Source organism: Gadus morhua, chromosome 5 (assembly GCF_902167405.1).
Source record: "Gadus morhua chromosome 5, gadMor3.0, whole genome shotgun sequence".
Classification (NCBI taxonomy): domain Eukaryota; kingdom Metazoa; phylum Chordata; class Actinopteri; order Gadiformes; family Gadidae; genus Gadus; species Gadus morhua.
In genome coordinates, this window is record NC_044052.1 from 12955603 (window position 1) to 12982249 (window position 26647).

Sequence of the window (26647 nt, forward strand, 5' to 3'; positions counted from 1 at the left end):
GCAGTGATAAACTACAACATAAACCACAATACTTAAACAAAATACCCAATGAGTGAATAAAGTACATAGCTACATACATAGCTAATAGCTACTACGGCTGGTTAGCTCAAAGTAAGGATGTGCATACAAAGAAAATCATCCTGGAGGTTAGAGTAAACATTGTGTTAGAATGCAAAAACTTAAGTGTTTAGCACTTTAATATATGTGAATACAAGACTAGGCAGAGAAAGAGGCTGGCAACTAAATCAGAAGATTAACAAACAAAATGCATCGTGGGTCATTAATCTAAGCGTGAATGTATTCTCACATTATTTGCACGAAAGCAGGTAAATACAGTAAACCATGTGTCAATTAATTAATCAGTTAATCTGATTAATACTGAATCACCCTTTATATTCATGACAAAATAATCACAAATATGGAAACAGCCTTTTACTTTATATAAAAAGAGATAGTTACGAAAAAAACGATAAGAGGGGGACAGAAGTGACCAAACTGTACCGCACACTTTCTCCTTCTCCTCGAGTCCTGTGTTCTCCTCCTTGACGCGATCCATCGTCTCTAGAGGCAAAGCGTCAGGAATCACAGCAAGGTGGACTGATGTAGAAAATAGTTCCTAGTAAAAGAGGCCTGGGCTGTAGAGCTGCGTTCAGCAGCGCTGTAGAGCTGCGTTCAGCAGCGCAGGAGGCTGAACACAGACGCTTGCTGGGTCAAAGTGACGCCCAGCAGACGTCTTCCAGGGCTAGCTCCTCCATCACAGTGTAGAGGAATGCTACTACGTACATATCTAAGTGCATCGTGTGCCATTGAGTAAACTGTGTGTGTGTGTGTGTGTGTGTGTGTGTGTGTGTGTGTGTGTGTGTGTGTGTGTGTGTGTGTGTGTGTGTGTGTGTGTGTGTGTGTGTGTTCCAGCGTTCTAGGAGCTGTCTCAATTAGCAGAGAGGAGAGGGTCTCTGTCTCTGCCCCCCCCCCCCAACAGCAGGAGTCCTAGTGGAGCCTCATCAACGCTGGGAGGTGCACCCCCTCTAGCCCTGGCCCCCCTCTAGAACGGGACCCCCTCTAGCCCGTGACCCCCCTCTAGAACAGGACCCCCTCTGGAACGGGACCCCCTCTAGAACAGGACCCCCTCTAGAACGGGACCCCCTCTAGAACAGGACCCCCTCTAGAACGGGACCCCCTCTAGAACAGGAACCCCTCTAGACCGGGACCCCCCTCTAGAACGGGACCCCCCTCTAGAACGGGACCCCCCTCTAGAACGGGACCCCCCTCTAGCCCGGGACCCCCTTTAGACCAGGCCCCCTCTAGACCGGGGTGACGCTGAGGTCCTCCGACAAGGAGAAGCCGGAGTCCCGGTCCCGGATGGTCTTCTCCACCTTGCCGTGCCGCTTCACGTCCTCGTGTCCGTAGCTGGCGTGGCGCTTCAGCAGCAGCTTGGGGACCGAGGCGGAGAAGGAGAAGGAGGAGCAGGAGGAGGAGGAGGAGAAGACGGGGGCGGAGCGGGCCCCGGGGCCCACCGGGGCTTTGGGCGCGGCCGCGGGCAGGCTCTCCGCCCCGTAGCACTGCTCCTCGTAGGCGTAGTTCACGTTCCCGCAGGTGAAGCTCCGCAGCTTGGCCAGGTCTATCCAGGGGGCGGGGTCTACCCTGGGAGCGGGGTCTATCCTGGGGATAGGGTCCAGCCTAGGGGCCAGGTCTACCCTGGGGGCGGGGTCTAATCTGGGGGGCGGGACTACCCTGGAGGCCGGAACCCCCGTGGCAGCAGCACCCCCGATGTGGGTGCTCTTATGTGAGGCCGGGCCGGGGGCGGGCCCCAGGGCCAGGCAGGAAGTGGCGGAGGCGGAGGAGGAAGTGCAGGCCGAGGCGTCCCCCCCGGGCGCGGTGTGATCCGAGGCGGGGCGGCAGGACCCCTGGGTGGTGCCGGGGCTGGTGGAGGTGGCGGTGGGGGGCGGGGAGCCGGAGAGAGGCATGGACTGCGTGTGGGCCAGGGTCTTCCGGCCTCGGCCGAAGCTCTCCAGCACCCAGGACCCGTAGGTGGGGTTCCACAGGTTCTTGGTCTTGTTCTTCAGCTTCTGGCTGCTGGAGGACGAGCTGGTCCTGGAGCAGGGCTGGTGGTGCAGGTGGAGGGGGGCCTCAGGGTGGAGCCAGGAGCCCGCGGTGCATGGCCCCGCCGCCCCGGACGAGGGCTGACCCGGGGCGGGGCTGGCTGAGCGGGGGCCCCAGGAGGGCTCCGGGGCCTCCTGGGGGGGCGGCTGGCCGGGCGGAGGCAAGTGCAGGCGGGGTTTGGAGAGGTGTTGGGGGAGGGGGGCGGAGGACTGGACCCCTGCTCGGGTGGAGGATTGGCCGAGGGCCAGGGAGGGCTCTTCCTTGGGGGCCAGCAGTGGGGGGAGTCTGCTGGAGGTGTGGTCCGCAGGACGGGTGGCCATATCCCCGTCGTCCCCCCTGTTGGGGGTGTACTCCACCGGCAGGGGGGTGTTGATCACGTCTGGGTCCTGGGAGGAACACAGGACTTCATCAGCGGTGCAGAGTCCACTTAACAGAGGGGCCGTTCATATTGCAGCAAGTACCAGAATATAACACGAGCAACTGAAACATAAAAAATAGATAAAACGTATAAAACGTGTAAAAAGCAGGAACATGATCACTGAATCGAATAACAGATAACTCATTAGAACTCACAACCACTGGGATGAAGGAGAGACAAATTCTGTTGCTGCCCCACCAAGGTATCTACACCCTGAAGGAAGGATGTCCGAACCCATAGGGTGGAGAGGGACCTGCACATGTCCTCCTTCCTAATGACCCTCCACCCAGACTGGACCCAGGTGGGTCAGATCCCAGCCAGTCCTGGTCCTATCAGAGACCAGCAGGTCAAGAAGGCGTACCTGAGTGCAGTCCTGGCCCCCTGGTCCTATCAGAGACCAGCAGGTCAAGAAGGCGTACCTGAGTGCAGTCCTGGCCACCTGGTCCTATCAGAGACCAGCAGGTCACGCAGGCCTACCTGAGTGCAGTACTTGACTCTCTCCAGGATGCTGGTGAAGTTGGGTCTGTGATCCGGAGTGTGCTGCCAACACTGGGTCATGATGCGGTAGCTGTAGCACGGGAGAGGGGGGTCATTCAAGGTCACATGGGACAGGGGACATTCAAGGTCACATGGGACAGGGTCATTCAAGGCCACTTGGGACAGGGTCATTCAATGCCACATGGGACAGGGGTCATTCAAGGTCACATGGGACAGGGGTCATTCAGGGTCAAATGGGACAGGGGTCATGCAAGGCCACATGGGAGAGGGGTCATTCAAGGTCACATGGGACAGGGGTCATTCAAGGTCACACACAGTACGGCTCCCAGCCTTATCTTTCGATGGTCACATGGGTACTGTAAATTAATATAACCATGTGACCATGTTTAACCAAATAATGGGAAAAAAGCACATGTAGCTAGGGCATCATGTCGTTAATTCAGGGATAACATTCCCTTTGCTCTCACACAGAGATAATGGATTAAACGCAGTATGGATGTCATTTGACGAGGAGGTTTATATAGAGTTACTTATAGAGCCATGGTCAACACGGTTCTCTCTACACCCTCAGTTATTCTACCAGATCAGAGGGGTTGAACTTTGAACTCACACAGGCCCTGGGCAGGCCTTCGGGGGGTCCATCCTCCCCCCACTGGTTACAAACTCCAGCACCTCCTGGTTGGTCTTACAGGGATACGGCATGTAACCCAGGGACAGGATTTCCCACAGCAGTACTCCGAACGACCTGCAGGGGAAGACAGAGACTATGAGATCCCAGAAGAACACAGTTATGAACTCTTTCTTAAAATCAGTGCTGTAAACCAATACTCATGGTTTAGTTTAGTTGATTGTTTAGTTGACAGGGACCATGTACAGAACAGGTTATATGCCAGAGTTAGCCGAATAGCTCATTTGCATCTGTGGTCCCTGGGCAGGGAGGTCAAAGGACCTTCCTGCCAGTCTGAGGCAGCGAGGCAGAGCCTGTATTCATACCAAGTGTCCGTCTTGCAGGTGAAGACGCCTTCCATGAACGCCTCTGGGGGCATCCACTTCACAGGGAGCATGGCGCGACCCCCCTTCCTGTAATAGCTGGCTCTGCAGCGGGAGAGACGTCGGTTACGAAGGTACTCTCACCATAACAACAACAACAACAACAACAACAACAACAACGACAGGGAGCAAGAGCAAGGACATTTCCAGACTCTCCATAGCCTCCCCCCCGCCCTCTTACCCACTTATGTATGTTGTACGTCCTTCAACTTAAAAATAGTCCTTAGCATTGTGTAGTGTCTTAGCCTCGCTATCTTTGTTGTATACGGAGAAGGGGTTCATTCTAGCATTTGTAAGTGCTTGGCACTTGGTTCTATGAACATCCATAATGTACCGACAGCCATGTATTGTTTCTCTTTCTTCTGACAAATGTACTTATTGTAAGACGCTTTGGATAAAAGCATCTGCTAAATGCCCTAAATGTAAATCTAGTCTTCGCTGTCATCCACCTACTGCTGCTCCAAACCCCTCGCGTCCAGGAAGCTCAGACGCTGGCATGGCGGCTGGTGTTACGAGGCCGTTCAGATCCGGTCGGCTCCCCTACCTGTAGATGTCCCGAGCCATGCCGAAGTCTCCTATCTTGGCCACGCGGTCGGGCCCCGTGCAGGACAGCAGGCAGTTCCTGGCCGCGATGTCCCTGAAGCAGACAGAAGCTGGTCAACATGTGCTCTGCTTTCCCAGTGAGGAATTCCAAGGAGGAACATCAAACTTAACGCAGCAGAGAGGAGGGATGACGGTTTAACTAGTACTCTCTCAATGAATTCATATGGTTTTGTTTGGATACTAAAATGAGAGCGATCTGGAACAAAGGGAAACGTTGAAATTCAGTTGAAAAACGTTTGCCCAATACAAGCTCAGAGCGAAGTGCTGACGGTTGCATGCATGACCATCAGGGTGGTGGAGAACCTGTGGATGAAGTGGTTCTCCTCCAGGTAGCGACAGCCGTAGGCGATGTCTCTGGCCATGTGGAGCAGCTCCAGCATGGACAGGGAGGAGGTCTGGCCCTGCACACAGCCAACACACACCAGGGGTCTCATTTATAACCGTTGCGTACGCACAAAACGGGGCTGAAAGTTGCGTACGTGACTTTTCACGCCAAGGTTGTGATCTATAAAAAACCAACTTGACGGGAAAATGTGCGCAGCCCTAAGCAAACTCTGACCTATGCGTACGCATGGTTTGGAGGAAAAGGAGAATTGGCGACACAGACGGTGTGGTGGTGAACTGAAGTCAGACTGAAGAATTGCAGAGTGAGAAGAACGATTATGTTTTATCATCGCCCTTCATCAATTTAATTTCAAACCGTATTATGTGTTAAATCCTAATCAGAATAATTTAAGTCCACTGCGTTATTTCTCAGTTATAACTCCAGAAATATCTCCTTAGAATAGAAATTAAAAGAAATTCTCTATATTTAATCCCGTCACTCAATACTGTCCACTGACGGCGCGACTGCATGGAATAAAGCATCTGTCCAACATGTGTCAATAACATAATATTTTTATGTGACACTGTTAACACATGATCAAATGTCAATTAAATCCCAAGTGTGAAAAACCAAGCCACACTCATCACAATCGTTGTCCGTTACTCTTGATGCTTTTCATGACAAATCAGGCATTAAAAAGGGGTTATGTTCAAGAACATTTTACGTGGGTAATTACAAACTGATTATCCAAGGCGTTCTCGTCAGTCTTATTACCGTAACCCTATAAATACAGAGGTGAGCGCCGTGGTAATGCTGCACCATATGGCACTTCTGGCGGACCATGCAGGATTCGGAGGGAGAGGGTATTTAGGGACCATAACGATTTATTGGTAGGCTACATAAAAATATGTAACTCTATGTCAGACCACTTCTTTTTTAATTCTGGGACTGTGCGCTCCGTGCTACTGACAGAGTTCACTGCTGCAGCAACATGTTGCCACTCACTCTGCTTTTTGTTGTTGGCGATTCCAATCCCGTGACCGCCAAACAAAACTACCTTTCGGGCCTCCATCTCACCCACAAGTGTCTCCACTTCAACCTCCGTGAAATTTCGCTTTTTTGATTTTCTCAGTACTTCTGCCATTGTTTCCAACAAGACATAATACCGGCATCTGAGTCTGTTTCATATGCAGATCGCATTCATGAGGTCATTTGCATTGACCATTTATGGTTAAAATGGGGCGTGTAGAGGGCGGAACGTGAAGCTGATTCAGCTGCGCACAGTTATAGTTAGTATGTGATTTATAAAGCAAAGATTGCGTACAGGTGTGCGTACGCAGTGTTTTATAAATCTGAATATTTTTTGGCGCACGCAAAACTTGGCTTCTGGGCGTACGCACATTTTTAGTAACGATCCCACGCACAGTTTTATAAATGAGACCCCAGATCAGTGGGACAATAGGACCCCGTGCATAGCAATAGAGCGTGTACTAGAGGGGAAGGTAAATCACACTCTGAGGGCGTTCTCCTGCTGCACACATTGGAACAGAACACAGAGTCAGGGATAAATATATAGATAGAGGTTTTTAAATCTCAGATAGAGGTATAGGACTCAGATAGAGGGGTTTATGAATCAGATAGAGGGGTTTATGAATCAGATAGAGGGGTTTATGACTCAGAGAGAGGGGTTTATGACTCAGATAGAGGGGTTTATGACTCAGATAGAGAGGTTTATGACTCAGATAGAGGGGTCTATGACTCAGATAGAGGTTTAAGACTCAGATAGAGGGGTCTATGACTCAGATAGAGAGGTTTATGACTCAGATAGAGGGGTCTATGACTCAGATAGAGAGGTTTATGACTCAGATAGAGGGGTGTATGACTCAGATAGAGGGGTCTATGACTCAGATAGAGAGGTTTATGACTCAGATAGAGGGGTTTATGACTCAGATAGAGGGGTGTATGACTCAGATAGAGTGGTCTATGACTCAGATAGAGAGGTATATGACGTGTTTAGGGGACTCACAGCCCGGGGTCTGTTGGTTCTCAGGAAGCTCTTGAGGTCTCCTCCGGTCATGAGCTCCAACAGGATGAAACGAGGCAGGATGTGAAGACTCACTCCGATGCAGCGCACAATGTTCTGGTGGCTGAACTTACTGTTGGGGGGGGGGGGGGGGGGGGGGGGGGGGGGAGAAGGTGGAGGACCATGCCACGCAGGATAAGAGTTAGCAAGCGGCATCACTTTGGAACACCAAACCAGTACCTGCAACTACTGACCACCACTAGCAAATAATCCAGGTAATAATCCAATAAGCGTTTCAGGTCCAGAAGACATTTCAACTCATCTCTATCAAGAGATATCAACAATGATACCTGCAAGCAACCACAGCCCGCTCACCCCTGATGAGTCAATACTACTTGGACTACAAACTGACTACAAAAAAAATCTTGAGATGCTTCCGATACCACAATCGTGTCCCTTTTCCTGCAGATTCTGCATTCATAACCAGATATCGTTCGTGGAGAAGATTCCACCTCTGGCCCTGAAATGGAGGTCATGCAGTGTGATTTATCCTTCTAACAGATCAAATCTGTCTGGGAGGACAAAACAATCCAGCTAATGAGAAGCCAGCAGGGCTGTGATCTGGCTGGTCTGAGGGCTCCAGGTCCAAGCTGGGCTGGACGGTTCCCATTAGGAACCAGAACACGCAGAGCGTACTCACGCATCAGCTCTGGTACTTTATGCGTGCCATGTCCCGTGTTACGGTCTGTTCATCATAAGGGTATTATAGATGATGGAGCGGAGAGTGTGTGAGGCGAGAGTGTGCATGTCTGTCTCTCTGCGTGTTTGCGTGCGTGTGCGTTTCAGGGGAATGAGTCCCAGCATGGTTGGACCCACCTCATAATCAAAGCCTCCATCAGGAAATCCATCTCATCCTGCTCCGAGCAGAGTTCAGGAAGTGTCTGCAGAGCCAGAAGTCACAGGCAGTAAGTGGTTTGTGTGTGTGTGTGTGTGTGTGTGTGTGTGTGTGTGTGTGTGTGTGTGTGTGTGTGTGTGTGTGTGTGTGTGTGTGTGTGTGTGTGTGTGTGTGTGTGTGTGTGCCTGGGCACCCGTATGTGTGTCTACATGTGGTTTGTATACATGCATCAGTGTGTGTGTTTCTGTATGTTTCCTGTATGCTTATGTGTAATGTGTATCTGCATGTGTGTGTGTGCTCACATGGGCGCATCCATGTGCGCGCGCACTCATGTGTGTGTGATCGCATGAGTGCGTGCATGTGCGTGCATATGTGTGTGTGTGTGTGTTTGTGTGCGTGGATGCGTGTGTGTGTGTGTGTGTGTGTGCACGTGTGCATGTGTGCATGTGTGTGTGTGAAGCAGGAAGGCAGAGCTAAACGAGAGCTTAAGTCTATTGACGAGGAGCGATGAGGAGGGAGACCCATGTGGAGATAAAAGCAGGAATCCACACCTGATTCCCATCTCGACGCAGCTACAGGCCCCGTTATGGCACATCAAACGTCTGGATAATGGACTGGCATGGGACAAGTTGTTTTAACAATGCATAATCTATGAGTTATGCGGTAATCATAGCCATGCAAGAATGCAGGTGAGGCATACTGATCAAACTCCAATTCAAATATAGTGTGTGTGTGTGCAGAACAGAGACCTGTGTCCTATTTAAATGTCATATTGTCATCACTTGTGCCCGTGTGTGTTTGTGCGCGCAAGTGCGTTTGTGCGTGCGTGCGTGTGTGTGTGGGCCTGCAGGTGTGCGCATTCGTGTGTGCATGCGTATGTATGTATGGATGGATGTATGGGGTGTGTGTGTGTGTGTGCGTGTGTGTGTGTGTGTGTGTGTGTGTGTGTGTGTGTGTGTGTGTGTGTGTGTGTGTGTGTGTGTGAGAGCCTGTATTAATTTGTGTGTGTGTGTGTGTGTGTGTGTGTGTGTGCGTATGTATGTGTGTGTATCGGTGCGTCTATTCATGTGTGTGTGCGTGAGTGTGCGTATGTATGTGTGCGTGTGTGTGTGTGCGTATATATGTGTGTGTGCGTGTATTCATGCTTGTGTGAGCATTGCGTATGTATGTGTGTGTGTGTGGAATAGAGATGCGTGGTTGGCTCAACTTCTAGTTCAATAACATCCACGGGCAAGAAAGAAGGTAAGACAATTTTTTCAGAAAACTTTGATTTGCAAGACAAGCAGGCAAAGGTTTGGAGTTGTTATGTACAATAAAAAATGTGACCATGCATGTTGCACTGTTGTGCGGTGGACTGCGAATTATGGAATTAATAGGCTTGAGTCTGCGTTTCTTTAATATAAAGGCTTTCTTTTTTGTTGCAAAAAATATGCAATAGGCCTGTATAGTAGGCTAAATACAACCAGCGGATGGCGGGCGGGTGCGGTTTTGAAAATTGGTCCAAAAACGTTGGTGCGGATGGATGGCGGACGGATGGAGCGTTTGGGATTTCGGTTGCAGATGAAATAATAGCCCATCCGCGTATCTCTAGTGTGTACTCATGCATGCATGTATGTATGTATGTATGCATGTATGTATGTATGTATGTATGTATGTATGTATGTATGTATGTATGTATGTATGTATGTATGTATGTATGTATGTATGCATGTATGTATGTATGTATGTATGTGCGTGTGTGTGTGTGTGTGTGTGTGTGTGTGTAGGTGTATTCATGTATGCTCCAGTTTACCTTAATGGCCACATGCATGGCTCTCTTGTCCCCGGACATCCCCAGGACCTGGCCCTCGTAGACCTCCCCAAAGGCCCCGTGACCCAGCGCCCTGCACCCACCACACAGAAGACCAGGGTCCACCATGAGGGAGGAGGAGGAGACAGAGATCAGGCGGAGTACAGGGAACACGTTCCTCCGCAACCACGAAGGGAGGAACAGGGAAGGGACGGTGGAAAGACAATCGTCTGTCCTATGTCCCTGTGGTTCAGACCAGAGAGCGGTCGCAGTGATCCAACATTCAAGATTTTACCGCCATTTCGACAAGTGGATCAAATACAGTTACACACACACACACACACACACACACACACACACACACACACACACACACACACACACACACACACACACACACACACACACACACACACACACAGAGGGATGAGGCGTGAGGAGGTCCACCTGAGCAGCGTGATGTTCCGGCGGGGGACCTCCTTCAGCTCGCTGAGCGAGGCCGCCTTGCCGGCGAAGCAGTAGTTGGGGTTGTAGTCGGTCATGATGGTGGAGGAGCGGATCTTGCTCAGCTTGTACTCCGGGCTCTGCAGCCCCAGCCGGGCCGCGTGGAGCTGCTTCTTCCTGCGGTAGTACACTGGAGGGGGAGGGACGGGGGAGGGTAGGGGTGGGAGGGAGGAGAGACTGTGTTAGTAGAAGCCAGGAGGATAACAGCACAGCAGCGATGATGAACGATGACGAAACACTGCGTGTGTGTGTGTGTGAGGTGACCCCTCCAGGTGAAAGTCAGCCATACTTTCTGCCCCTTTAGGAGCGCTAACACAAGGAGGGGTCCGGCAGCGTCCGGTCACATGGTCACATGGTCGCGTGATGCTCCCTGATGAGGAGGGACAATGGGATGGGTTCGGGGGGGGGGGGGGGGGGGGGGGGGAGAGTGGCTGTGTTCCCCCTAAGAGAGAGACGGTCTCCACACAGGAGGCCGGGCCGTGACTCTGGTGGTTCAGGCCCTCTTCAGCCTCAGGCGTGGTCCTCTCCTTGGTTACCGCCCCTAGCGACCTGAGCATGCGAGCTGAGACTCACCCTATCACCGGAGCGGCTGTGAGCCCCCACGCAGGCGGGTCGCCGGCCAGGGAAGGGTGCTGAGCCGGGGGAGGGGTGCTGAGCCCAGGGAGGGGTGCTGAGCCCAGGGAGGGGTGCTGCGTGCAGGTAAGAGGTGGCGTCGAGGCACCGCCCGGTTTTGGGGTGGGAGGGTGGGGTGGGTGCAGGGCAGGTAGGAGACAGGACGAGTAGATGGGAGGATGGGAGAGGGGTGGGTAGGGGGAGTAGAGAGAGAGAGGAGATGGGAGGAGGGGGAGAGGGGTGGGGTAGGGGGAGTAGAGAGAGAGAGGAGATGGGAGGAGGGGGAGAGGGGTGGGTAGGGGGAGTAGAGAGAGAGAGGAGATGGGAGGAGGGGGAGAGTGGTGGCTTGGGGGAGTATAGGGAGAGAGGAGATGGGAGGAGGGGGAGAGTGGTGGGGTAGGGGGAGTAGAGAGAGAGAGGAGATGGGAGGAGGGGGAGAGTGGTGGGGTAGGGGGAGTAGAGAGAGAGAGGAGATGGGAGGAGGGGGAGAGTGGTGGCTTGGGGGAGTATAGGGAGAGAGGAAATGGGAGGTGGAGGGGAGAGGTATGGGGTGGGGTAGGAGGGGGCTACCCCCCTGCAGGGGGGAGAACTAGGGCACATAAAGCGTATTATCGTTCTTGGGCTGGTGAACAAAGACGAGGATGGAGGATGTGTAGAGACGGACGCACTACACCTGTGTGTATGTGTGTGTGTGTGTGCGTGTGTGTCGAAAGGAAAGGATTTGTGAGCTAAGTTGCTCGACAGTAACTCAGATGAAGAAGGTACGCCATCCTTAAACCACCCACATGTATAGTATAACCAAACAAAGATGTTCCCATTTCCCTTTATGAATTTTACTTCCAAATTTATGAAACACTTGTTGAAGTTCACAGATTCACAATTTATAAAATAAGTGCACCAGCGACCTTAGATATATCACAAAATTAAGTGAACATGAACGCTCGTAAAGATTTAAATAATTTATTTAACACTCAACGTCCTTGACATTTTTTTATTGAAAATGATGTGGACAGCCCTTAAGTTTTTTACAGACAAAACTGCGCCTCATTACGACTGAAAAGCAAGTTCACTTCCAAGTCCCCCTAATCAGAGCATCTGATCTGAGGAACCCTTCTCACTGAATCACCCAAAGAAGACAAAGACATGCGTTTCCATCTGATGTTTCTAAACATTATGAAGCAACCCCTCCAATATGCTCTGACCTCTAAATGAGTAGCAGATATCTCAAACATTCATGTCATCAGCATCGTTGGCGCTCATTAGTATCCTGGGGAATAATGGATCCGCTCAGATAACATCTGAGTCAGAACATCTTAAAACAGCATTCATAATGCACATCCACCAAGGCCTTGGGTCAATGCCCAAACACACACACACACACACACACACACACACACACACACACACACACACACACACACACACACACACACACACACACACACACACACACACACACACACACACACACACAAACAAGCGCACACTATAGGGAATTGAAAAATTATAGCAATAAAGCATTACCTAACATTGAGCAAGAGGATGTGAGAGAGAGAGAGAGAAAGAGCGAGGAAGAGAATGTTAGAGTGAGAGACTCTTCATTTCCTCATCAGAGACTATAGCTGTGATGCAGCCTCAGCAAGGATGGTTGCCACGAGAACGGGGACAGAGGAGAGAACAAGTAGCATTAGCCTGATTGCCCACACTGTCCTACATCACTATATCTCTGTTCAGTCATTAAGCGCAGATCCACAGTCAGTCTTGGCTCAATAAGGAATATTTATAGTGCTGACCAGGCAAAGTTAAATACAAAATATTACATAGCAGCGTTTGAAGTAGAGTGGTACCTTATGTTTTAAGTAAAACATTAAAAACACAAGAAACATTCAAATGAATCAGGTTGAATTGAACGCGATCAAAAGTAATTTTTGGATGGTTATTACTTAAAGCAACCTTCTCCCTTAATTGTTTCCCTGAATGCCAGTACACAAGAAGCAGCGTACATTCAAAGCATGGAACTTAAGCTAGCAGCATGAAGCTATAGCTTCCTAGTTATCAGCTGAAACCTTAGATAGCTAGTTAGCAGCTCACGCCTGATTCGTCCTTTTGTTTACATAAAGTTTGCCTCATTTGCTCGAATTAATTGAGAATCGTTGAGAAACGATAGCACACAAAAGGCTGAAAAATTAAAGCTTTATGCATCTTTTAGGAAAATGTGTGTTCACCAACGTGTACAAAATCTAAAATGTGCAATAGCGCGGACACCATTTGACTTCATTTAATTTGCATGAGGTTGACTGGAACAATTCTTAGATCATTTATTTCGTTTTGAGAATTCATGGCTTACTTGACCTCTAGACTGACAGACGTCAGCTGAATCTCAGGCTGCGACTTAATCTATGCATCGATCAGTTACGATCAGAACTGTAAGCTAGCGATGTAGCCCATCAGGCCTAGCGACTTTAGTAGTTATTAGGGCCAGACAGAACGGCTGGTTTGTTAAATGTGAGGGGGTTACACAAGGAAAGGTCTACATGGTTTAGTAAGAGATAAGGTAGGATAAAATAATAGCAATAATAATGTCAATAACATCATTAGAAATTACCTCAGGCCATGATAACAAGCAAGTCAGCTCCAAAACAAAGATATAACATTGCACTACATCTATTTAAGGTGAAAGTTTGAAGATTGTCTCTGTCTTTGAACAAACCCCCTTTGTCAGTCCAATGGAGACGATTAACCTTAATCACGGTGTGTTGCGGCGCAGGACGTCCGCAGCCGCCTCTAAAGCACCGCAGGCCGCCGCAGTCTGCTCTGAAGACACACAGAGGGTGAGTGCCAGCGCTCCGGCCCGGCGTCACGGCCGGGGCAGGGCAGATGTTCCCCATTATCAACATTCCTCCTCAATTCTACTTTATTACAGCGGAGTAACACTGAGGGAACAGGCTGGAGGCCAGTGTCTCGAGTCATCTGCTTAGCATGGAGCTGCTTGGAAATGTAGACCTCAAAGCCGCGTATGTTTATGCAAGATGAGGGACGGTTTATGGGTTGGAAAATATGATGGCAAACAAACGCTCCTAAATGATCTCACGCCAGCATCAAGGGCTCCCTTACTCCGACGCCGTCCCTCAGTCCCCCGGCCAATATCAATCTGAGGAGTGCTCCGTCTTTAAAGACTTCAGGCTGCACGGCCAGAGGGGAGATGGATGAAGTGTAAGAGTGTGTGTGTGTGTGTGTGTGTGTGTGTGTGTGTGTGTGTGTGTGTGTGTGTGTGTCGCAGGGCTCAAGATTAACATTTTCTCCTGCCACTAACTTTTCATTCGGTGGCATTATTACACATTTGGTCGCATCCCTTTATTGCCGGCTCTGTCACCGTTGTCCTTTGTCACATCCCATCCATCGATGTACATTAACTTGAACAGATAACCTTTGCATTGCATAGGAGGTATTTTTATAATAACTGGTAATTTACTTCATTTACCAGTTGGTTTTTCATTTTCATTTCATTTTTGTGCGTGTATGATATGTGTGTGTGTGGGGAGGGGGATTGATTATAATTATCTCATCAGCATCATCACTTCACCCCCCTCCCAAAAGAGCTGAAACACAGCCCAGCACCACACATGGAAGAAAACGTTCATTGTGCGTGTGTGTGTGTGTGTGTGTTGTTGGTGTGTGTGTGTGTGTTGATGTGTCTTTGTTTGTGTGTGTGTGTGTGTGTGTGTGTGTGTGTGTGTGTGTGTGTGTGTGTGTGTGTGGCTTTTGTGTGTGTGTATGTGTGTGTGTGGTCAGAGCCGGTGGAAGGTGGAGGGGACAGACTGCACACAGAGTCTCTTACTGAGGGTCAGGGAGGCGCAGGTGAGGACCACGCCCGACACCAGGGTGGAGGCCACCACCGCCAGCACCAGGGACAGAGACAGCTGGCTCTCAGGGGCCGCGGGCTGGAGGGCCACTGGGGGGGGGGGGGGGGGAAGAGAGAGAGAGAGAGAGAGAGAGAGAGAGAGAGAGAGAGAGAGAGAGAGAGAGAGAGAGAGAGAGAGAGAGAGAGAGAGAGAGAGAGAGACAATAGATAGACAGACAGACAGACAGACAGACAGACAGACAGATAGAGAGAGACAGTAATATTTAGAGAGGGAGAGAGTTATAGTTAGAGAGAAGAAAGCTTGTCATGTAACTGAAAGGTTACAGTTGCTTTTTATGCTTTTTTGAAACACTTATTTTAAAACGATGCTCCAAAAGTAAAGGTCCTTATTTTTTGAGATTTTTAAGTGTGTGACTGGTCTTATATATATATAGTTGTAATGTCTCATACTGTGCAGCACTACAATGAGATATCTGCTTACTGTGGGGTTATGGATATGATGGGTTCTGATTGGCTGAGATTGGCGCCAGTGATTATGTCACACCATCAGTCCCTTCAACTCATCAACTGGTAACAAACTCTTTGACCAGATTTAATGCATATTTATTTTATTGAGTAAACGTTCAACCTCAATGTTTGTTTTTACGATGCGTAAAAGAAAAGTGGGGCCCTCGGCTACCTGTGCAGGTGACGTTGTCCCCGGCCAGGACCTCCTGGTTGTGGCAGAGGCAGAGCAGCAGACTGGTGTCCTCGTCGCGCCGGCAGCTCTGAGTCTCGCAATGACTGCAGTTCAGCTGCACCTTGATCTCTAACTCCCCGTGGCTCTCCATCACTACACCGACACACACACACGCACACACACACACACATTTAGAGATCAGTAAACTAAGCCAGGAGACACATGCAGTCAGTTTGAGTTTGGTCTTTCTGATGAGTTGTTTATGTCCCACCTGCCAGAGGGTGCAGGAATATCTCTCCCATCGGGTGGACGAAGGAGACGCCGTCCTCACCGTCGGCTGTGATGTCATCAGTCAGCGCCGCGGCACCACCTGGGGTTCAGATTTAGTGAGTATGTTTACCTGGCCCCTAATCCCTAGTGAGGACTGTTTAGGTAACAAGGCAGGGAATAGGGAGAAATCCGAGAGGAGTGGACGAATAACCCAGCAGGAATGTCACCGGATACATCTGATTTAAAACCACTATGTATCATGGGATGCAACGGAGTGGGAATACACTAAGTGGTGCAGTGTATAGGCAAGCAGATGTGTACACTATGTGTATTTTGGGCGTCACCATTTTCATGCCGTCTGAGACAGAATAAGTGAACAAATTCAGACACCTCAACCAATTATTCAAGTCTATCCGTGGCCTTTGGGGAGGGGGGTTCAAAAAACCCAACCTTGAGCTGCAATATCAATAACATTCTTCACACCTTTTTCTGCGCTTGACTGTTACATAATAAATCAACAACCTGCAAACTCAATACGATTTTCTGGATTAGAAATGCCTTGCTGGGACAAAGCTTCACTTTCGATACACTGAGCAAAGAGTGTTTTTTTGTCTCTCTTACATGAAGTCTAGAGTATTATGAAATTAATTATCTATCGAGAAGTACAAAAAAAGACAACTTCATTCCCAGCAGAACATCTGTCCAAACAGATGGTGGTAGCTGAAAGAGCTCCGTCAGGTGTTCTGGAAAGACAGTGATGTTTCTACTAACGCGATTCAAGCAGGCTTCTGTTGCGGTTGTCATTAGGAGACCCACTGCCTGGAAACATATGCGTTGTTTGAAGAGGGAACAGCGCGAGCGTTTGGCGGTTTGCTGGCTGGCTGCTGGGGGAGGCATCACAGAACTGTTGTAATAACTGACTTCTCTAATCTGTCTGCTATTCATTCTTCGTCTCACATTTGAATTACTATGAAAGTATATGCCCAGCAGGGAGCTACACATGGTAACCATGTTCTCAGTTATGGGTTTATATACATTACCATAAACAACACATGGTTTGATTCTAATACTATGAATGTATAGAACGGGAATGTTAGAATAGAGAAACTTGATGTTTTCCCAAAAGGAAATGCAGTATTCCCCCCCGCGGTTCAGAATTCCCTTAAATAATGAGTCACAGGCTGCATGAGACACCACATGGGTGAGAGGGTTTCTGTGTGCAGCGTTCTTCTCCTGTGTAGTTCCTTCATAAATATTCATCTGTCTCCACAACCTGGGAACGAGGATAGCTATCCTACACTCTGCCGCTCTCCTGCTGCCAAGAGTCGGTTCAGAATAATCCCATAAACAGCAGCAGACAGATATATTTGACAGAGAGCGATGAAGTGTTTGTTTCTGGAACCTTTGTGGAACGCATGAAGATCTGAGATTTAATGACCCAGCTGTGATGCAGGAGCTTTGAAGTACTGTTATCATCAGTAGCTGCAAATCCCTTCTCAGAGCCAAAAGCAAGAGATCAGAATTGAAGGGAGGCAAGAGTAAATCTCATGAGCAAGGCACTTCAACACCCCAGCCTAGAGGAGGTCAAATCTCTTATGATTCATTGGTGGGAGAAATTCAGTGCAAATATAAACGCGACGCTACTCTGATCCCAAAGTGAAAAATGAAAAAAGACAACAAGATTATTAACATAGAGACAAGTATATAAAGAAGAAGAAAGACCTATTATATAATGATATAAACCATTTACATCACGACAGCTATTTGAGGAGCTAATGTGTTTTTCTCCACAGGCAGATTCAATTATTTTAGATCCTAGCCTGATGTACACATTCCTACTACATCTACTACATCTATTACCATGAAGTTAAATAGTAATAGTAACAGTATGAACTAAAATAGTGTTAAATGATTGTTTGGCCATTAGAATACCCAGTTGATTGATCACAACCAGCGTACACAGGGAGTGTATCAGCGTGCTGAAGGCCCGGCCCTTCAAAGGTCAGCCCTCCCCAATGCCACAGAGCGCCACCCCCGACCCAGACCCCGGCGACGCCCCTTACCTCTGTATCCTCCGGCCCCCCCCCCAGCGGTGCAGGCCCCGCCCCCGCCTCCGAAGCCCCCGAAGGTGGACCAGCTGAGCTTGGCCAGCGCCAGGGGGCAGGGCGCCCCCCCCTCCGCACCCTCCGCCAGGCTCCGCCCCGCCCAGGGGTGCAGACGCGGGCTGTCCCGCCAGCCTCCGCCGCCACCTGGTGGAGCAGAGGGAGGACACAGGGAGGACGTGTGAGGGGGGGGGGGGGGGGGAGTCATCGGAGGTCCATGAGGAGCGCTCCGCATGTTAGCCCGCTGCTATGGACAAGATGGAGGTCAACATGGCCGCCTGCGTGTGTGGATGAGGGAGAGTGAGTGATGGTCAGAGAGTGGAGGTGATTCATTCATTGAGAAGAGCGCTCTGAGTGGACCCCCACAATGTGGGAATGGAGTCGACTGACTGAACCCTTTGGCTGGGGGCGCCGTTTTCAATGGGTGAGACGTTTGACCCCAAGAATTAATGGTGGGGCGAAAGCTCTGTCGCCAAGGACAGGAAAAAGCCGAAACACGCGGTCTTATGTAAAAGTGTTCAATTGTGGAAAAATCCCTTTTGGGAAGTTGGCGAGCAGTAGGTTACACTTATACAAACACACACAGACATGCACAAACACACACACAGATACACGCACGCACATACACACAAAAACACAGACACAAACACACACACAGATACATGCACACACATACAGACACAAACAGACACACAGACAGCCACAGAGATCACAATCTTAACAACCCTCCGATGAGTCCGCTAGGATTTCCATGATGGTATGTGATGTGGTATGGTATGTTAAGACTCGGTCAAGGAGGATTCGCTGAGAATGTTCCAGGAACGTTTCCAGGAACGAATGGGAGACAAAGGGGCCTTATGTCTCCTCTGCCGTAGCTGGTGAAGGTACTTGGGGTATTTTCCACATCAAGCCATACCTTCGACAGGGAACACATGTCCTATTAAGTGGTGTAACTCTTTCTGTGTGTGTGCGTTTGTAAGCGCTTAATTTATGGATGTGTAGCATAGTATAACATAGTACATTACAACATTGTATACATGGTATGGTATAGTATGGTATAGTATAGTATGGTAGAGTATACTAACAGACAGACACAATGCAAATATATGACTGACTGACTAGTCGGTCTGTGTCACTGAGAAGGCTGTGCCAGACACTGTGGTGCAGCCCAAGAATACCATAGAGTGGGAGACCTTTCCTATAGCAGACCAACATGGCTGTTTACTTCAGAATGCACTTAGCATGAGCCAGGAAGAGAGAGAGACAGCGGTAAGTTAGGATAAAGCAATTTTCCTACCTAAATGTAATCAAAGTTGTTTAAAGTGTATTTTGTGGTTAATTTCCTTGATCATCATCTAACAGTCCAGCATAAGACAATAAAGACCCAGAGTCTAATCAGTCTGACTTAGACCAGTTGAGGTTTCTTAAACCAGCCATCATAAAATCTGCTCTTACGGCCTACTAATGCCCCAATACCATACCCATCTACCCACCATTTCCTCAAGACGGCTCCTTCTCCAAATAAAGTCTCGTCTGCCCTTTGCCTTCTACATGTCAGTGTGGTGTGGTGGTGCATCCTGGGGGAACATGACCGCAGGGTCGCTGGTGACCCTGTTAGTGCCGGTGTCCGTGTCTTGGACATAAAATCGTGGACATGAAAACTCTGAAAAGCCCTGTGTCCGGACTGGAGTGGGTACCTGCGGCGCCGGTGACCCCGTTAGTGCTGGGGGCCAGCGTGTCCTTCTCGTACTTCTCCAGGGGGACCTGGTCCTGGCAGGACTCGGGGTCCTCAAGGTAGGCCTTCCCGCCCCCGCCGGCTGCCACCAGGAGGGGGACGAGTTCCCCCTCGTCTACCTGGGGACACGTCAACACGTCAGAGGCTAGGAGGCATTCACAGTCAGGCAGCCCTGTTCCTCTGCGGTCGGTGAAGTTTACTTCTACTTCTACTATGATCAATTTTCATTTCAAATGTCAAATGTCGGGAATTCACATTCTGTTGCTCTCTTCAGATAGGTCGGACCTCATGCCCGTTAAAAGCCTCTTCCAGAAATGGAGAGGACCTATCAGTGCTGGGGGGGGGGGGGGGGGAGTTACACATCATGATGAAGAAGAAGCCCTGTGGAACCCTGTAGAACCCTGTGGAACCCTGCAGAACCCTGAGAACCCTGTAGAACCCTCTAGAACACTGTAGAACCCTGTAGAATCTCTAGAACCCGTAGAACCCTGCAGAACCCTGAATAACCTCTAGAACCCTGTAGAACCCTGTATAACCCTTCAGAACCCTGTATAACCCTGCAAACCCCTGTATAACCCCGCAGAACTGGGCAGAGGCCTGCAGAACCCTATAGAACCCTGTAGAAGCCTGTAGAAACCTGAAGGACCTCTATAACCCATTAGAACCTTCTAGAATCCTGTATAACCATCTAGAAGCTTCTAGAACCCTGTAGAACCTCTAGAACCCTGTAGAACCTCTAGAACCCTGCAGAACCCTGTATAACCCTGCAGAACCATGTATAACCCTCTATAACCCTGCAGAACCTCTAGAACCCTGTAGAACAACTAGAACCATGTATAACCCTCTATAACCCTGTTGAACCCTGCAGCCCAAACAACGTGCCAAAGGAAAGTATTGCAATCAGGTGAACATTGTCAGAGCAATTAAAGCATGTTGGAGATGAACAGAGATCAGCATGGAAGCCTCCTCTGTCAGAGCAGATGTTTCTGCTTTTAACCAAATTAGGCAAGAGCATTCAGTTTAATTTAATCTGGAATTAAACTGGTTTCATAACAGCGTCACGTTGCGCACATATGTGGAAATCAATTACTGCCGAGGCCAAGGCCAGACTCATATCTGGATGGTCTCACTCTAAACCCTGGATGATCTCACAAGGCTCTAACTTTTCTGGTGTAACAATTCCCATCTGGGATTAATGAAGTTAATCATATCCTATTTTTACGCTCTTTTCAAATTTGTGTAACATTTTAGACCTCTATTTAACGCGTTTATTTTCCTCGTGATGTGGCGACGCGTCACAGGAAGGCTGTCTGCAGCGTCATGCGAACCCATAGACACAAATTTAGGACACGTTCCAAAGTCACCTTAAAGACGTAGGTGGCTCCTCCCCCCCCGCCCCCCCCTCCAGCCCACTCCGCAGACCCCTCCTCCCTCAGGTCCTCCTCGATCACAGAGGACTCGCCCAGGCAGATCTTCTTGGTGAGGGTGTTCCTCTGGTGGGGGGAGAGAGAGAGAGGGAGAGGGAGAGGGAGAGAGAAAGAGAAAGAGAGAGAGAGAGGCTTGCGGTCAGTCTGAGGATGAGCGCTGGGAAGATAACATTTGGATGATTTAACATCAGAACTCCAAGCCACCCAAACACCCACGTAGATCTCCCTGAGATTCATGATAAGGACATGATATATACTACTATATAGGGACCCCCCCCCCCCCCTTTACACATACATTCATCCGCCACACACACACACACACACAGACACCCACACACACACAAAAACATAGCACATGGACACACACACGCACACAAAAACACACCCACACACGGACACACATGGACACACACACACACCCTCCAGCCCTCCCCCTCCTGTCTCCCGCCTCACCCCTCCCCCTGGTGTTTCCCCCCTCCTCACCCCGGGACAAGCGTCCTCCCCCCCGTGTCTTCCCCCTCCTCACCCCGTTACAGGCGTCCTCCCCCCCGTGTCTCCCCCCTCCTCACCCCGTGACAGGCGCCCTCCCCCTCGGGTCTCCCCCCCTCCTCACCCCGGAACAGGCGCCCTCCCCCTCGTGTCTCCCCCCCTCCTCACCCCGGGACAGGCGTCCTCCCCCTGGTGTCTCCCCCCTCCTCATCCCGGGACAGGCGTCCTCCCCCTGGTGTCTCCCCCCTCCTCACCCCGGGACAGGCGTCCTCCCCCTGGTGTCTCCCCCCTCCTCACCCCGGGACAGGCGCCCTCCCCCTCGCGTCTCCCCCCCTCCTCACCCCGGAACAGGCGCCCTCCCCCTCGTGTCTCCCCCCCTCCTCACCCCGGGACAGGCGTCCTCCCCCCCGTGTCTCCCCCCTCCTCACCCCGGGACAGGCGTCCTCCCCCTGGTGGCCCACCAGGATGTAGAGCAGCTCTCCCTTCTCCAGCGGGAAGATGGCCGAGATGAAGACGCCGTGGGAGCGCTTGTTGTGGTTCTTGGCCCCTTTCCCTCCGGCGGCCCCGTAAGCAGAGAACCTTGGGGGGGACACGGCCCAAGAAGAAGAAGCCAGAAATGAGTCCATGAGGGGATTACTATATTAGCCATGGGGGGCGTGGGCGTGGCTGTCTGCCTCTGCCTTCATACAGTAGTGGTTAGGAGCCTGGAATAGACACATCGCTCCTCTCCATCGCAGGTCCCTTGAGCGTCTTTAGCAGAGTGTGTGGGGCTGAACCACAATCCTACACACCAAAGGGTGGAATAATTCCCCCTGAAGCACGACGTTTTGGAGTCGTCCTCTCTCCTGGCTTCAGTTAAACCACTGTTTCCAACTCAGTTTTGTTTTACTGATTTGCCGGAGAGTATTTAAGGTTAGCACGCCCTCTCCATGTCTTTAAACAATTACAACCTCCCATCTTGTGAAGCAGGCAGCAGCGTGCCGGCTCACGCGGAAGGGTCTCTTGAACAGAGGCTTTAGTGGAGCCAGGTGAAGCCGTTACCATGGTTTAATCACCGAAATCGTACAGTGCTCGGAGCGCTTCCCTCCATGATCGACACACACACACACACACACACACACACAGACACACTCACATGGACACACACACACATAAACACAAAAACACACAGACACACACACGCACACACACACACACACTCACATGTATCTGTTGGTGGCCGGGACCCTCCAGGTCTGGACCCCTTTCACCGAGCCGTCCCTCCCCACCGTCACGCTGACGTTGGTGTTGCGGTACGCGCTGTCACACTGGGCCTGGGTGGGCCCCCGGGGGCCGCTGGCCCCGCACGACGTGAACCACCACGTCATCAGGGAGACCTCTGGGTAAAGAGACGGAGGACATTCATGGACGACATGGTGTAGGTAGTGGGATAGAGACAGAGCCGTCATGGCTGACGTGCTGAAGAGAGAAAGAGCCATCGTGGCCGACATGGTGAAGAGAGGAGCCGTCCTGGCCGACACGCTGGTGGTGGTTGAAGGCATAAACCGGCAGAGCCCGATCCCAAGGGTCATTCACAGTTAGTCCCCACGCCAGCCTGTTCACACAGCTGTGAAGCAGGTTGGATATGGGCGAGGGAGGAGACCGAATGAATTACAGACGGAATGAGGGGAGCGAGGAGAACCACGTCACAGATCTGAGGGTCTGAGCAGCAGGTGAAGAGCCGGCTGAGCCTAAGCAGCGCTTGCGGACTGAAGGAAGAGTCGCACAGGAGGAGGGCTTCCCAGCTGCAGCTTTAAGTATGCAGCTCCTGGCCTGCCATGCATAATGCAGGAGATTAAAAGCCTCTGTTTACGTGCCACAGGAGGGACACACATTGAGTCTATCCCTATACTCATCTCCGGCTGCGTGTTAAATTAATACGAGGATTTAAGACCACAAGAACGTGTGCCCATTTATTTGATGATGAAAATGTCCGCCAGCGTCAACCCAACTTGTTAAAAATATTTGCACAAAAAGCACTTCCCTGTGATTTTTTTTGACCAATAATGCTACCATATATGGGAAGAGTGTTTTAGATTAACTATTGAATGAACCTATTTCCTCTCATCTACCGTTGACTTAACATGAGTGCGGGTGTTTTATCCAAGCTGTTTAATCATTGTTTCTACCGCAGTAGATGGGTTTCCATCATAAGAAGTGAATGATCAGGACATGCCAGAGCCCACCTGCTTGAATAGGTGGCACTTCATCTGAAGCTCCCCTCTTCACGATGGCGATAAGGAGGGTGGTAGTGAACGGAAGGCTAATCTAACCGGCGGGTAACGATTAGTGCTTACAGTCTTCATTCTAAAATCATTACCAGCGGTTCAATTATTCGGCAATAAGACGTGTGACAGCAGCGACATGTGCTGGGGCTCTGCAGATAGAGTGTGGTTTGTAGTAGAAAGCAACATGCGGAAGTCATGCTGTCAGCTGGAAGGGGGGGGGGGGGCGGGAGCTGCAGGTTACCTGAGGGAGAGGGCTCCTGGAGCGGGCCAAAGAGACCGTCGGAGTCCTCAAGGTCATGGAAGAACGAGTGGTCGAGCAGCAACAGATCAGAGGGATCTGCAGAGAGAGAGAGAGAGAGAGAGAGAGAGAGAGAGAGAGAGAGAGAGAGAGAGAGAGAGAGAGAGAGAGAGAGAGAGAGAGAGAGAGAGACAGAGACAGAGACAGAGACAGAGACAGAGACAGAGACAGAGACAGAGACAGAGACAGAGACAGAGACAGAGACAGAGAGAGAGAGAGAGAGAGAGAGAGAGAGAGAGAGAGAGAGAGAGAGAGAGAGAGACAGAGACAGAGACAGAGACACAGAGAGAGAGAGAGAGAGAGAGAGAGAGAGAGAGAGAGAGAGAGAGAGAGAGAGAGAGAGAGAGAGAGAGAGAGAGAGAGAGAGAGAGAGAGAGAGAGCAATATAGCGATCAAAGAAAAATCGAAGGAATGAAATATTGAACAAGACTCATCGCAGACACAAGAATAATAAAACCTGATACTTTCCAGAACTGTGTTTTACAGCAACCTACATCTTATTCAAGTAGTGTGGAAGAGGGAGGAGGGCCATGTTATTCATGGCCGGTCAGGTGAGGGCTTTCAGAACATAGGTGTAGCTTTACCTCATAAACGTGTCAAAATCGAAGATTAATAAGAGGGAGAAAAATGAATTTAGGAAATAACAGATTTACGTCCTGGAATCAGCCAACTGGCGCCTGTGGTTGGGCTCCGTGTCCACTAAGTGATGCGGTTTCTCCCGATTGTTTCCCAACCCCAAACCCAAACAATCAGACAACCCGGGGCGGGCCGTGACAACACCAAACAAACACCACGCTGTGTGATGAAGGAGACTCAGCTCCATCACATGTGAACGCAGCGGGCCTGAAGCAACATGCCAAGGTCTCTGTTGCCCGGACGTTAAATAAAGTATTCACTTGGAAAAGCATGCAAGGTTAGTCCGATCCACCGTTTAACTCTGTAAATAAATAAATCTGTCAGTGTCCTGCAAATAAAATAAAATAAAAAACGTTTAATGCTTAACATATGCATTGCGAGATACAGCGTTTCTCCAATGCTTTTGAAGTTCACAAATGATAATAAATATTTTCCACACATGTTGCAAACCTCAAAGCCACTTGGCACTTGGTCGCAACACATTTGAAGTTATCAAACTTTTAAACAAATTGCGAATCTTGCGCACATTGATGCAAAAGCATGAGTACATTTGTTTACAATTTGCCGAATGACCAATGGATCATATCTCGCTCATCAATCCCATCAGGTCCCTTCTCGGTGGAACAGTTGTTCTCCAGGAAACACACACAGAGAGAGAGAGAGAGAGAGAGAGAGAGAGAGAGAGAGAGAGAGAGGGAGAGAGAGAGAGAGAGAGGGAGGGAGAGAGAGAGGAGCGGCAGGACGCTACCTGACTCAAAGCAGGCGGCGCCGAGCGTGATGTCATCCAGAGCCAGGTCCGCGGCGGAGCCTGGCTCCCACGTGGCCGACAGCCGGACGGAGAACCTGCGGACCACACCCAGACAAGCGCCTCGTTGTCATGACGCGCTGCAAACGCGTATGCTTTGAATAACGTTGATCAAAGATTGCTGTGAGGAGGGGAATATGTACAGTACATGTTCTAATTGTCTAAACGTCAGTGCGCGCAGTGTTTTCCGGGTCACCAACTCACTCAAGTCCTCTCCTACATACTATGCACTGTAACACATGTGCTCGGTCTGAGCCATTTGAAGTGTTTTTCAGATCCCTTGAGCCAGAACCCAGACCCCTGTGGTCTGAGAGTCCGAACCCCTCAGTTCATATCCTAGCCATATGGTCCTCCTCAAGCTGCCCTGGTCCGCATCGCACTCAGCTTCTCCTCCATATCCAGCTCCAAGTATAACTGGTTGTCTGAAGGCTTCTTACTGGTGACGGAGGCCCGTGAGGTCCAGGGAGACGTCCTGCCAGTCTTCGGCCCACTGGTCGTACCGCTCCCACAGCAGGGGGGGGCCGCTGCTGCCGTTGGTTTCCACGGAAACGGCCAGCGTGCCGTTGAACTGGCCAGACATGTACACGGAGAACCGCAGCTGCAAGGGACATCGTCAAAGAACACATCGTGACTAAAGCATTGTTACATTACACAGGGAGTCAAGACATCGGTACAATAGACTGCGAGTCAAGACATCTTGACAGAACACATCGTTACAATATGCTGGGAGTCAAGAGGAACATCGTTACAAAACCCTGGGAGTCATGGACGGACTGTACAAGGATAGACTGCTAGACGGACAGCTAGAGAGAGAGTGAGATATATAAATAGACAGATGGATGGACAGTTAGATATAGATTGACATGAGTAAATAGGATAGGTCCATAAACACACTGACCCTTAATAAATAATAAAGAGGGTGAGACGGAGAGAGAGACACCTCCGACCTCTTTATTGTTCACCTGCCTTGGCAATGTGAATGTTTGTTTTGTCAATAAAGCTTTTTTGAATTGAGTTGAATTGGATTGAGACAGACAGAGAGAGAGAGATAGAGAGATAGACAGACAAAGTGATGATAATCAGTCAGATAGATGGAGAGCTGGACAGCCCACCTGGCAGGTATTAGCAGACACAGGCGGAGGTAGAGTGGGGCTCTGGACGGACGCACCCCGGGAGGAGGCTCCCTCTTGGACCCTCAGGAACAGGAAGTGGCCTGAGGAGCACAGCATGTGGATGGGAGCGTGAGGAGGTAGCGGCCCA

The 26647-nt window shown here is 50.2% G+C and overlaps 1 protein-coding gene across 1 annotated transcript in view; it reads right to left on the reverse strand.

Annotated features, from left to right (window-relative positions):
* Positions 1-1070: 1070 nt before the first annotated feature.
* ltk (leukocyte receptor tyrosine kinase) overlaps positions 1071-26647 on the reverse strand; it is a 41486-nt gene continuing 15909 nt past the window's right edge. Inside the window, exons 8-29 of the mRNA XM_030356752.1 lie at positions 26500-26600; positions 25825-25985; positions 25331-25425; positions 23890-23985; positions 22585-22759; positions 21810-21960; positions 20830-20958; positions 19428-19584; positions 17692-17877; positions 15630-15728; positions 15359-15511; positions 14656-14769; positions 10149-10335; positions 9705-9795; positions 7894-7958; positions 7021-7150; positions 4973-5070; positions 4611-4703; positions 4010-4111; positions 3627-3761; positions 2996-3086; positions 1071-2486 (exon numbers count right to left, since the gene is read on the reverse strand). Coding sequence (XP_030212612.1) covers positions 1302-2486; positions 2996-3086; positions 3627-3761; positions 4010-4111; positions 4611-4703; positions 4973-5070; positions 7021-7150; positions 7894-7958; positions 9705-9795; positions 10149-10335; positions 14656-14769; positions 15359-15511; positions 15630-15728; positions 17692-17877; positions 19428-19584; positions 20830-20958; positions 21810-21960; positions 22585-22759; positions 23890-23985; positions 25331-25425; positions 25825-25985; positions 26500-26600 — 3794 coding nt within the window. The 3' untranslated portion in view covers positions 1071-1301. The remainder of the gene's footprint in view (positions 2487-2995; positions 3087-3626; positions 3762-4009; positions 4112-4610; positions 4704-4972; positions 5071-7020; positions 7151-7893; positions 7959-9704; positions 9796-10148; positions 10336-14655; positions 14770-15358; positions 15512-15629; positions 15729-17691; positions 17878-19427; positions 19585-20829; positions 20959-21809; positions 21961-22584; positions 22760-23889; positions 23986-25330; positions 25426-25824; positions 25986-26499; positions 26601-26647) is intronic.